At 47.7% G+C, this 13,549-nt stretch overlaps 1 protein-coding gene across 4 annotated transcripts in view; it reads right to left on the minus strand.

Annotated features, from left to right (window-relative positions):
• Positions 1–473: 473 nt before the first annotated feature.
• Positions 474–13,549, minus strand: part of PAFAH2 (platelet activating factor acetylhydrolase 2) — a 66,691-nt gene continuing 53,615 nt past the window's right edge. For 3 of the 4 annotated variants that reach the window (XM_045476139.1, XM_045476138.1, XM_045476144.1), the window contains one exon: positions 474–638. In XM_045476139.1, coding sequence (XP_045332095.1) covers positions 489–638 — 150 coding nt within the window. In that variant the 3' untranslated portion in view covers positions 474–488. Of the gene's footprint in view, positions 639–13,242; positions 13,344–13,549 lie in introns of those variants that run through there. The other variant, XM_045476140.1, reaches the window with a different exon arrangement.

The raw sequence follows: 13,549 nt of genomic DNA on the forward strand, positions 1-13,549 counted from the left end.
TTGGGGCTTCCGACAAGTAAAGGGACTGTTCCTCCCACATGGGGCCAGGAGGATGGCTTTCATTTCATAAGATCTAGTCTTTTCCTTTTTTCTTAAATTAAAAAAAATATTTTAAACGTTTATTCATTTTTGAGAGACAGAGCACGAGCAGAGGAGGGGCTGAGAGAGAGGGAGGCACAGAACTCAAAGCAGGCTCCAGGCTCTGAGCTGTCAGCACAAGAGCCTGACGTGGGGCTCGAACTCACGAGCTGTGAGATCATGACCTGAGCCAAAGTTGGAAGCCTAACCGACTGGGCCACCCAGATCTAGTGTTTTTCTTGAATGGGCATTGGTAGACCTAAAGACAGAGGGGAGTTACTAGTTACTTTTAATTCATTGAATTTCTGGACCATTCCATAGCCCATTTCTCCATGGCCTGGCATGGGAACATGTTCCCGGTTACTTACAAAACTTCCAAGCAGTTGGCATTTATCAGCAGTCTTAGCAATTCAGTGAGAACAGAGGTTACAGCTGTCACAGGAAGTTGAAATCAAGCCTGCTGCAATCACACCCATTGAAAGGCGGGTGAAAGTGAAGACCGGGTAGAATTCCAGCCCGGGAGGTGGGGGTGGCTGAGGTGTCAGGAGGAGGGTGGGATGCTGCGCAAGAGAAAATACACAAGGGGAAGACAAGCTGATGCATTACTGGAGCTCGGCTTGATTTATAGACCTTCACGGGCTTATTGCTAAGCTCTTGCATCGATTAGTAAGTATCAGCACTGCCGGGCTTTGGCCGACCCCACAGCAGCCTCCTCCTCCTTGGTCTTCCTCCTGCCCCTGCCTCAAATCCACTCCCCGCATGGGCACCTGCCAACTCAGGTCCCCGGAGAGTGCAGCCTCCAGCTAATCAGGATGGGTGGGGTCTACTACTTCCCTGGGACCTGCCTTACCGAAGAGCCACAGGCTGGGTGGAGGCTTAAATGGCAGTCTCACAGTTCTGGGACTTAGAAGTCTGGAATCAAGGTGATGGCAGGGTTGGCTCCTTCTGAGGGCTATGGGAGAGAATTTGCCTCTAGAGGAAACAGGGCAACGAAATGTCCAGATGAGAGAGTAAGTCCTGTAGGGCAGTGAACTGCCAGTGTTCGGCCCTGGCTCCAGCCTTCAGGTGAGAGTGGATCCCATGCCTGGGAACGGGCGGGGCAGGAGCACCAGAGCCCCTGAAAACCCTTCAGGGTGGGACCAGGACTTTAGGGATGCTGACCTAGAATCACAAGATCGCAGAGTCTCTGACCTGAGGGATTTGAGGGGTCACACAGTCACTCTTCAACCCCTTCCCTGAATTTTTACAACTAAAACAAACCCCCAAAATTACTCCCATTCCCCATCACCTGGAATTGACCATTGTTTACATTTTGACATATTTGTTTTCAGTGTTTTCTTTATGACTACATAGTTTTAAATTCCTTAGGCAATATATGAATGCACTGTCATTTTTTTTTAAAAGGAAAAATTAGAATGTTACAAGGAAAGCTAAAGTTCCCTTTCACCTCCACTGGCTCTCCCAGCTCCTTGCCCCTCTCCCCAAAGAAAGCCACTCTTTTGAGCTGGGCGTGTATCTTTTTATTTTTTTTTTTAATGCATTATATATGTTTGAATATACCACAATTGTGTTTGATATGTTGCAAAATGGTATTATGTTGTATGCATTATTCTGCAACTTTCTGCCTTAATATCTTAGAGCTCTGCCCATGTCCCTGAATATATAGATCCAATGTATTCCTTCCAACTGCAATCTAGTGACTGATTATGAAAATAGACTGTTTTATTTATACTTTCCTTACTGATGGTCATTGAATGGTTTTCAGTGCTTTGTTATTAGATATGATCCTGCAATGGACAGCTTGCCCAACACACCCCGTGGAAGTATTTCTCTAGCGTAGAAACCAAGAAATAGAATTGTTAGAGCACAGGGTACAAACGCGCTTCCCCACAGCCTCACCAATACTTGACATGGTCTAACTTTATGTTTATAGACGAGAAGACAGGCCTGGGGCTGTATTGCTTTCTTCTGGTCAGAGTGCAGGTTACGGTTCAGGGCCAAGACCCGACCCCACACTCCCCCTGGTTCCACGGAGTTCAGTCTTTTCACCACACAGCATCGTCACTGTCACTTCTCCCCGGAAAATCAAGGAGAGGCTGGTGTAAGGAGGCGGGTGGGGAGGGAATGGCTAAAATTCTCCAGCATGGCGACTATGCTGTGAGTGGAAATGACTCCAAATCCTCCCAGAAAATGGCTTCACTGTGCGGCACGGATCTGCTCTCCCACGCGGGGAAGTTTCTACCTGCAGCTCCGCACGACGACAGTGATTGGCTCTTCCAGCCCAGACAAGGGTGGGGACAGAAATGGCGTCTCTAGCAGCTGATTTTTCAGTGCAGCAGCCCTGCTCGGGGAGGAGGGGCGGGGGAGGGGGAGGCCAAGCCTCCCGGGACTTGGGCAGGTGCGGAGCCCACGAAGGCAGCCCCGCATCCCAGGCTCGCCCAGCAGACCGCGGCACGCGGCACCCAGCACGAGCCCCAGCGACCCCTCCCTGCCACTTGCAGCACCTTGAGGGTGGGCTGGCACTGGCCGGGCCCTGCAGGCAGCGCCTGACTGGCTGGAACGGAGCGAGCGCGCTGCAGAGAACGGCACTGACAAGTCCCAAGGACCTCCCAAGCCATCGAGCACGCAGCCGCGCCCACCGGGGCAGCTCTGAGACGCTGGACCCCCGGAGGCATAGGCAGCCACCGCCTGCCGTTAGCTCGGAGTAAGAAATGCAAGGCTGGGTCAGCACTTCTCACTTCCCGGGCTCCGATCCGGCTGCGGCAGGGACCCCCGTGGAGGATGCACGGACCTCCGAGGTGCACAAGGGCAATCTGGGTGAGGTCCCAGATCCCAGCCCCTCTGAAGAGATAGTGCTAGTGTGAGGTGTGCCTCCCCAGGGGCCTGTGGCCAGATTTCCCTTTTTCCTCTTCAAGGCAGGAAAGACCAGAGGAAGAATTTGCGGGAAAGAACAAAGCTGGCACCGCCCAGCCTCCTTTTCAGAGCCTGGAAGGCTCCCTCCTCTCACAGTTGGCATTACTTGGAAGATTGGTGTTTTTTCCTTAGCAAACTTTTCTTCTTGGCTACCACGTTGTGAGCCCTTGTCAGATGCCAAGCACTGTGCTGAGTGCATTATCCCATTTCCTCCTCCAGATGACTCTAAGACCTTAGTCTTAGAGATGATAAGCAATTTCCCCAGGTCACACATATAGAGTGGGATTAGGAAACTCTCCCAGATCCTGTGTTTTAAAATTTGTTTTGGTTATACAAGTCCCCCCCCCCCAAGCAAATTAGAATGTTTTTCGTAATAGTCAATTCATAATTGCATGATGCTTTATTGTTTCCTAAAAACTACCACATAAACCCATCCACTTTAAACAAGTTTTAAAAATGAACTATTTGCTCACTCTTGCTAGTCTTTCACAGATCCTTTTGGCAAAAATGACAATGGAGCACAGACATTGCAAACATCAGCATGCTATTTTTACTCAGTGGGAGGAGGGCGTGGAGGGCTGATGTATGGCTGGCAAGAGAGCAAATAGGTAACACGTTTCTGGAAAGTAGTTTGGCCATTTGGATCAAGAGCTTGAAGAACTGTCCTTGCCCTTTAATGAGGAAATAGGCATCTTCTAGGGAGACAGCACCAGCTGGCGATATATGTCAAATGCACATTTCCAGGGACCCAGCAATTCCACTCAAAGGAATCTATTCTATTGATGGATGTGCTGGCACGTGGTGAAAATGGTGTGTATATGTAAGGACATTCATTACGGCACAGCTCCCATAGCAAAAGCTGGGAACTAACCTAAAACCATTTCAATAGAATTAATTGTGGCACATCCATTTAAAGAAATTCTATGCAATATTTTCAGAAAATGAGGCAGTTCTCCTTTTTATATATGGAACAATCGTCAATATTAAATGAAGAGAGAAAAGTATAAAAGTATAGCTCTGATATGCTATTTCTAAATGAAAAAGGAATATATATGTATGTATACATGTGTGTATACACGTGTATGTATAATACGTGTCTGTGTATATGCATATATATATATATATATATATATTTTTTTTTTCCTAAGAAAGATACACAACAAACCACCTTCGGGGGAACACCACAGCTGGGGGGACCAAGTAGAATAAAGACTTTTTTTCATTGTCTAACTTTTAGTACCTTTGGACCTTTGTTCCATGTATGAATATTAGCAATTCAAAATTCCACTTGAAAATAGATTCATTAACATCCTTCCTCTGGACCCAGTAATTTTCCTTTTGGGAATCTAGCTTAAGGAAATCATTGCATTTCAAAGATTTGTACAAAAAGATATTCACTGAAGTGTTACAGTGAAAAATATGTAGGCAACTGAAAAGCCCAACAATAGAGGAAGAGCTAAGAAAATTACAGTATGTACATGTAATGTCCATCATGAAATCATAAAAAAAGGATGCTGACAAAAATATGTTACCGACACAGGAGAATGTTTGTAACATTAGGTAAAAAAATGCCGGATAGAAAATTATCTCTGCAGTATGATCTGATCTGGTCACTGTAACAATAGTAAGACACAGAAACTGATTGGAAGCAAACATGCCAAAAAGCAGGCAATTGTGGCAAATGAGTAGAGGGACTGTGAGTGATGTTTTCTCTCTAAATGGCTTTCTATACTTTTCCACTTTTTTTGCAATGAGCATTCTTGGATAATTAAAAAAAAAAACACCTTAAAAATAAATCCCCACAGTATTTAGAAAAATTAAAGATAAACTAACACATTAACCTAACAATTCTACCTCTAGAAATGAACCCTACATCAATAGGTGCACAAATGCACAAAGCATAATATTAATAACAAAAGATTATAAACAACGCAAGTGTCTATCAGAGGAGACCACTTAATAAGCACAGAACATCCATAATGGAGAATATGAAACGTGGAAAAATCTACAGGGTAACATGTTATTGTAGCAGGAAAGGCAACTTGCAGAAGAATATGGATGTTATGATTGCATTTTTTTGAAAGGAAGAAAAGCTGAAACTCTGTGTTTGTGCTGTTGGTACATACATGCATGAAGGATGCTAAAGTTTACCAAAAGTTGTCCTTGGGGAAGGGAATATGCTTTGGACTCTACGTTTATCTGTGGCATTTGTGTCTTTTATAAACACCTGTTCCTGTAAATCACTCGTGTAATTAAAACATAATATAGGGGGGAAGCAATACACATAGAAAAAGCTCTAAAAAATACACAATAAAATCACCAGCAGTTTTCAGCAGGAGTGACGTATTGGCGCTTGAAGCGATGGGTGATCTTCTCAATTGACTTTATATACTTTATGTGCTGATTTTTTCTTTACACCCACACGTGGGCTACCTTCATAATTAAAACAGCAACACTGAAAGCCCTGTCTGATCGGCAGTAGCCCCTGGATTTCTCCAGCTCCGCTGTCCCTGTTCTAGGGCTCTGCTCTCTTAGGTAACCACCCTGGTCACGTGCACCGCCCAGGCACTCAAAGCCCCAGACAATACCCTGCTCATTTCTCCTCTTACCTAAGAGGAGGAAACGGAGACGCAGCGACACAACCTTCTGGCAGCTTTGCTGGGAAAGTGGACTCAGGCGACCTGGATCCCAGGCCCCTTCTCTCCCACCTCCAATTTCCAGAGATAACCCATAGGAAGGGAGAGCCGAGGACTGTTTCCACCAGGGCAGGGAGGACAGGGCTTGGAGCCATAAATTAATGATATCAGTGTAGCATCAAATGAGGGAACAATAAACCCCATCATTTGCCGAGTTCCCTCCAGGCTCGGCTTCAAGCTCCTTTCCCAGACAATGGCTGGTCCCATCCCCAGACAGCCTCTGCCAGGTTTTCCAGAAAGACTGTGACAGAGCATGGGGCCAAATTGGCCTCGGGTGGCCAACACTCTGGGCTTCACCTCTAATGACTTATCCCCTCCAAGGAGGGAGGCTTGGAAACCCTCCGGAGCCCAGGAGCTCAGCACTGGAAGATCTGTTTGCTCCAAAAGCTGAGCAGGAGACAAATGGTGCAGCGGGAGGGCACTGGCCTAGAAGCCAGAAAAGCGGCGTCTCAGGAGCCAGCACCGCCTTGTCTCCTTTTATGACCGTGGCAACTCACCAGATCCTGTGAGTCTGGGCGCTTCAGTGGCAGACAGGAGCCTCTGTATCTGGGGAAGAAAGGGCGGTGTCGAGCCCCCTCCCCCTCCATGGCTGTCTCAGAATCCTAGATGCTGGTGAGGCTGCTGTTCCCTTTCCCAGCGCAGCTGCTGCCTGTCTGTCTCCATGGCAACCAGGCCAAAAGACTAATTTGCCAGGGTCCAGGCTCTGGAGCTTCCCTTGGAGCAGGGTTTTAACTTGTCTTTCTGCAAGCCAATCTTTTGCCCCTCCCAGGATCCTCTCATGGCAGCATCCCCTAGCCATCGCATGGGAAGGACACTGGGCCAGCCAGAAAAACTACTCCACGCGTCCTTTATAAAACCTGTCCCACTTAGAGGAAAGACACGCAGCCTCCTGCCCGATGGCCTTATAATCACTGGTGATTCGTGTTTCAGAGACCCCCGTCCCGCTCCCTAGCTGCTCTGGGCTGCTAGTACGGGTCTGTAAGAACAGAGGGCTTAGGGAACAGGTTCGCTGGTAATGAGGTTCCTAATCTTTTTCCTGTTCATTCCCTCAGGCTCCTTGCCACTCTCTGCTAGCCTATGGCTGGTCCAGAAGTTCCGCTGTGACCTGTCTGGTTCTCACAAGACTGAAATCTTTTTTTTCTTTTCTTTTTGAAGCAAAATATCTTGATGACCACCTCTCTCAGAAGTTCATGGAGGGTTCGGCAGGTACTCAGAGCTTTCCAGATCTCTCCCTTGGATATAGTAAAATTTGCCTAACTATATTGGCTTCCCCCAGGGCCATTTAAAATCAAACAGCTATCTTTTTCCATTTGCACTGTGCTCTGCTGGCCTGCCTGTGAGCTTCCTAGAGGACAGGGATTATACAGCGGTCTCTCCCCAGGATATGGCATATTGCCTTGTATGCAGCAGATGGGTTGACGAACACTTCAATAGCACGGAAGCACCTTTATATACCAACCAAAAAAATCTGACTCGAGTCAGAAGACCTGGTTCTGGGCCTAACCCTGCAGCTAACTTGCTGTACAACTCTGAGCAAGTCTATTGCCTTTTCTGGGCCCCACTCTCTCCATCTGTGAAGTAAGTTGGACTGTGATCTCTAAAGCTTCCTCCTCAGCTCCAACACCTTCTGTTCAAGGGAGAAATCCACACAGGTCTTCATAGGGGAAAACGGGTCAAGAGCAGGATAAATTAAAGAAAAAAAAAAAAATCATGAAATGGTAACTTTGGACCCTAAGGTCCCAACTGGAAAGGACTCCGTGAAGAAATAACACAGTCTGTGCAGATTAAATGCCATCCACGAGATGAATTCTGGAGAGCTAAGTTACCTGCCCTATTCACAGCCCGATCTGAGGAAGGTGTCCTGTGGAGTTCTCTCTGTACAAGGTGATAGTGGATGGTGACCAGATGGCCTGGTATATGCTGAGCCCAATGGAAACCAACTCCCGCCATGGTGGCTTGGCTGAAAGCCCTGCGTAAGGAGGCGAGTTATGCCCGCAGCAGCAGACCAGCACAACCAGCCTCCTTCTCCTAGGAACCACCGACACTAGGTGCTCATGGGACCCAACAGCTCGGGCTGTAACCTGAACAGCACTGCACTGACTTGGAAGCCAGGGATCCTGGGCATGTCCAGTAGCTGAGACAGTAGAAAACAGCAACCAAAAACCTCTCCTCCTCCAGTGGAACCTGGTAACAAAATTCCGTCACTGAATTTCATTTACATGGGCTTCTTGTAACCCGGAAAGGCAACCTAATACACAGTGACACAACCAGCTGAACACGCCACAGAGGCAACCCCAAGGCGACTCCTAGGCCCCACTGCAACAGTGAGAAATAGCTACCACACTTCCTCAAACAGCCCCTGCTCCAACCGTGCTAAACTACTCACATACTCTTCTCGCACATCATCCCGTTATTTCTGCTCGCTGCCCCTCCCCCTCCGCACACACCCCCATCACCTTCCTACTCATCTGCCTTCTGTGGGGCCTCCTCTGGTTCCAAATGTTACTCACCACACCCCTTTCTGGATTCCACAGCACCTTAGGACCCCTCACTGAGAGGTCTCCTCGACTGTGGACTTCAGTTTAAAGTCCTCGTGTCTAGAGGCGCCTGGGTGGTTCAGTCGGTTGAGCGTCCGACTTCGGCTCCGGTCATGATCTCGCAGTCTGTGAGTTCAAGCCCCGCGTCAGGCTCTGTGCTGACAGCTCCGAGCCTGGAACCTGCTTCAGATTCTGTGTCTCCCTCTCTCTCTGCCCCTCCCCTGCTCATGCTCTGTCTCTCTGTCTCTCTCTCTCTCAAAAATAAACATACATTAAAAAAATAAAAGTTAAAAAAATAAAATAAGGTCCTCACGTCTATGCCATAATTCTTTGTTTACGTCTGTCTCTTCTCCCTTTGAATTCCTCAAAGCCTGGAGATTTCCTTGGGTCCTCAGTACTTAGTGCAGTATCTGGCACGGGGAAGTAGTCTATAAACATTTTTTCTAGCACTGAGTGAATGCATGAAAAGTAACAATGGGAAAGAACACCTCATTTTTTGCATGAAGATGTTCAGAATCATGCCTGGCATTTGTTACCGTGCTTTTAATACTCTCAAAGCATTTCTTTCTTTTTTTTTTTTTTTCCAAAAAAGAAATTTTTAAAGTTTATTCATTTATTTTGAGAGAGACAGAGACATGAGAGCAGGGGAGGAGCAGAGAGAGAAGGAGAGAGAGAGAGAGAGAGAGAGAATCTCAAGTAGGCTCCCAGCTGCCACTGCAGAGCCAGACATGGGGCTTGAACTCCCGAAACCATGAGATCATGACCTGAGAGGAGACCAAGAGTCAGACGTTTAACCGACTGAGCCACCCAGGCCCCCTCAAAGCATTTCTAAGGTCACTTGTTACTTTGAGTCTCATCATACCCAAGAAGTGGACAGGGAGAGGGCTATGGCTCCCCACAGTAGAGAAGGACCCCAAGACTCTGAAGAGTGCAGTGACCTGCTCAAGGTCACAAGAGAGATGGCTCAGAGCTGGAGAAGAGCTGACCTCCTGACTCTGATCTGAAGCTGGGGTTCATCTACCCACACCATTGGCTTCCTGATGTCCCTGTGACCTCCCACATGGGAGGGGGTATCGGGAAAAGGAAGAGAGCTTTACGGCCGTGGATCTTCAGCCCTCTGGGGGACCCTCTCCTTCTTAGAAGAAGACCAAATCCATGGCCCCCGGGAAGGAGACATCTAGAACCATGGAAGCACTGGACTCACAGCCAGCAGAGTTGGGTTCCAGATTTGGGATTTCCACTTTTTAGCTGTTTAATCTTGCGTAAGTCATTTACTTTTTCTTTTTTCTTTTTTTTAAATGTTTTAATTCATTTTTGAGGGACAGAGAGCTAGCAGGGGAGGGGCAGAGAGAGAGGGAGATACAGAATCCAAAGCAGGCTCTAGGCTCTGAGCTGACAGCACAGAGCCCAACGTGGGGCTTAAACCCACAAACCATGAGATCATGACCTGAACCGAACTCGGACACTCAACCGACTGAGCCACCCAGGCGCCCCTCGTTTGACAGGTGCTAGCTTCACAGGGCTATTGTAGAATCTGTGGGTTTCCAGAACTGAAGAGAATTTATACTCTGTTGAGGTATCATACCCATGTGAGGGGGAAAGACAAAAATAACATGGCAAAGAAGAGTGGACAAGGCCTCAAGTCTGAACCCATGCAAGGACATTCCCTCAGATGGAGTTCTATGTATGGGTGGAGGTCACTGGCACAGCGACAGGGCAAACTGCCTTCTGTCATATCATTCCCACCTCTCCTGCCATGTCCTACAGTCAATCGATGGAAGGACAGAGTAGAGGGTTCCACTTTAACCTAAACCTGCAAAAAGGCATTTTCCTAAATTCCTTGACCTCATACAAATGACCTGCTTATTTTGAGATCACTTTATTTAGTTATTTTTAAGTAATTGCCATACCCACCACAGGGCTGGAACTCACAACCCCGAGATCGAGAGTCACCCCGAGATTGAGAGTCACATCCTCCGTGGACGAAGCCAGCCAGGCACCCTGGTGATCTGCTTACTAGATTCACCGGGTTCTAGCCAGCAGCCTCTTTCCAAAGCACGATTTGGCCATTTTGTTACTTGTTTTCCCCTCTAAAAGGTGGGTGGGGAGCCCATACCAGTTCTGGCTCTGCCGGGCTTCATCGGAGTAGGAGCTGGTATGCACGGGGCCTTAGGGACAGTTACTTTTTTTTAATTTTTTTTTTCAACGTTTATTTATTTTTTGGGGACAGAGAGAGACAGAGCATGAACGGGGGAGGGGCAGAGAGAGAGGGAGACACAGAATCGGAAACAGGCTCCAGCCTCTGAGCCATCAGCCCAGAGCCCGACGCGGGGCTCGAACTCACGGACCGCGAGATCGTGACCTGGCTGAAGTCGGACGCTTAACCGACTGCGCCACCCAGGCGCCCCAGGGGGACAGTTACTTTTATTAAGGCCCTAGAAAAGCCACACTCACCTCTTCAGTTATTCATCACCAGATATTGTAAAGACTTGCAGAGGAGACAAAGAAGTCACTGGCTACCGTGACTGTGATTTTACACCCTCTGCCTGGAAATGGCCAGTTGTGACTTGCTATTATCATTACTTTTTTTCCATTTCCATTAGTAAGGTTATGGGTTCAGTTTCTGCTCTCGCACAATTAATGTCACCTGCAGACACGGGGGAGCTCTATTCACCGCGCAGACAGCGCCACTCCCATCGTGCTGTGCGGTAAACATTAGCTCGCCTGTTCTATCCACAGGACAATCAACTCCCCAAAGACGAAATATCTGCCGTATTCATGTAACTATTTCCGGTGACCGGCACAGGGTCCGCACACTGTGGGCTTTTGGTGATTACGGCTACCATTTGTCACACGCTGTGCTAGGCACTTTTTAATGTATCATCTCACGTGATCCTTACAACAACATCTCCAGGGAGAAATATTATCATGCCCATCTACAGATGGGGAAGCTGAGGCTCAGGAAAGGTGAAGTAACTTGTCCAGGGTAACACAGCCAATAAATAGCAGACTCAGGATTGAAGAGAGGCGGACCAGCTTCAGAGGCTGTTGTCTTGCCATTTTGTCATAGGCTCGTCACCCTCCACCTCCACTGCTGGAAAAACTCTTTTTTTCAGAGGGCCATTTCTGCAGCTAAGGCAGAGGCTGGCTCTGATTCTCTATCTTGTATTCTTGACTCTCTGGGGTCCCAGGTACTCTCAGTCTCCCCAGCAACAGAAAGGGACACTTACCCCTTTTTCTTGATGTCTGCAGTGGTGGGGGCAAGGGTTTATCACAAGTGCACGGGGGCTAACTGAAAAGGAAAAATTCATAATGATTAAAATAATGAGGCAGTCGAGGGGCACTTCAGGCTCATCTGTCCTCAGGGGAGCCTCACATCCTAATCTGGTCCAAGCCACTCACCTCCCTCCCCAGTGGGGCTGATTTGATGGTCTATAAGATGATGGTAATAATGCTGAAGGGAAAGGAGGTATGCGGGAGGAGTTAAGACTTAGATGGGGAGAGATTAGAGATGAAAAACACGAGTTTCAGGCTGAATTTAGAGCATGACATCATTTCTTTTCGGAGTCAAAAGTCTCTTTTAAATCATGTTTATGGAATTGTTTTGGAGTTCCATAACTTCCTCATGTTGCTCAGCTTCTCCCTCCTATATAACAGGAGTCAGAAAAAGGGAGACAGAAGTCCCGAGGGTGCCGAGTCTCAAGCCTTCACAGGACAGACTTGGAGACTCAAAGGCTCACAAAGCCTCCGCCCCCACCAAGGAACGAAGGACGGTGAAAACAGGAGGAGGTGACAGCTTGGAAGGTGGCTTTGGCTAGCTCCAGGTGCGGGAGACTTTGCAGTGGGAGACAAACAGGTCATGGGGAGGGAAGCTCGCTGTGAGCTGGGGGAGTGGTGGGGGGGTCCCTCACCTGTGTGTTTCCCCGGGGCCCATGCCCGGACTGCTGAAGCAGACACTGTCATCTGAGGGCTTGTGGGCTCGGAAAGATAAAAGTCGTATTTAGCAGAAGAGAGAAAAATGTATTCAACTCCCAGCCCAGTTATGATTTAGACGCAGCCGTGGGCAGAATAGCAATGAGCTCCTTATTTTAAACAAGTGGTAGAGAGATGAAAATAGATCTAGGGTGTCGAATCATTGGAGGTTTTTGCAATCCGAGAAAGGATTGCAGACCACACCCTTGTCAGGCAGGGAAGAGAGAGGGTCTTCCTTGAGAACAAAAAGCCTCTCTTTTCAGAGAGGAGTGTTCACATTATTGTTGTGGCAGGATTTGCATCTAAATCCTCACTAGAGAAGGTTCAGACCTCATCTTGGTGCTGGACTCAGGGAGGCAGGAGTCTCCAGCCCCTGCCTTGGGACTCTGGACCCAAGTAAGACCCTCCAAAACTAAAGGAAACCCTGACTGGATGGGCCCTCAAGGTCATGTAGCAAAAGCTATGACCGTGGTTCCCATTCATGTATTTGGTGCCAGACATTTTATATACCTTATTTTGCTCCAATCTCACGGCATTCTCATGGAGCAGACGTAAGTATCTGCATGCTATATATAAAGAAACTAAAGCCCAGGCTAAGGTCTAGACCAAGGTCACACATTTAGAAGTATAGAGTCAGGATTTGAACTTAGGCCCGTCTGACCCCTAAACCCATATTTTGTCTACTACACCACAGAGGCCTTTGCTTGACTGTCACTTCTCAATGAGGCCTTCCCTGAGTACCCCAAGTAAACATGCAGTGCCTTGTCCCTGGCACTCTCTAGGCCCTGCCCCTATTTTATTTCTCTTCTCAGCCCTTAAAAGCATCTGACCTGGGGTGTCTGGGTGGCTCAGTCGGTTGAGCATCTGACTCTTGATTTCGGCTCAGGTCGTGATCTCATGGTTTGTAACATGGAGCCCCGCGTGGGGCTCTGTGCTGATGGCATGGAGCCTGCTTGGGATTCTCCCTCTCCCTCTCTCTCTCTGCCCTTCCCCCACTCTCTCCGTCTTTAAAAAAAGGCAAAAAAAAAAAAAACCCAAAAAACATCTGACTTACTATATCTTCAGTTGTTTATTTGTTTTAGTCCGTGCTCTTCCCCTGAAAACTAGGCTTGGCGAAAGCCAAGATTTTTATCCATATCCCTAGTGCCCAGAACAGTATCTGAATTAATGAATATTCAGTGTATAAGTGAATGTTGAAAAGCCTCTTGCCTGACTTTCTATTGGAAAGCTAGCATCGAAATGCATACTGCTTTTGATAAAAAGCAACCCAATGATCCTTTAGAAAACCTAAGGGTTCTAGACTCTGATGGAGTAAAAGGGAGAGTAAACGGACAGCGGGACTGCCGTTTGGAA

This window comes from Leopardus geoffroyi, chromosome C1 (assembly GCF_018350155.1).
Source record: "Leopardus geoffroyi isolate Oge1 chromosome C1, O.geoffroyi_Oge1_pat1.0, whole genome shotgun sequence".
Classification (NCBI taxonomy): Eukaryota; Metazoa; Chordata; class Mammalia; order Carnivora; family Felidae; genus Leopardus; species Leopardus geoffroyi.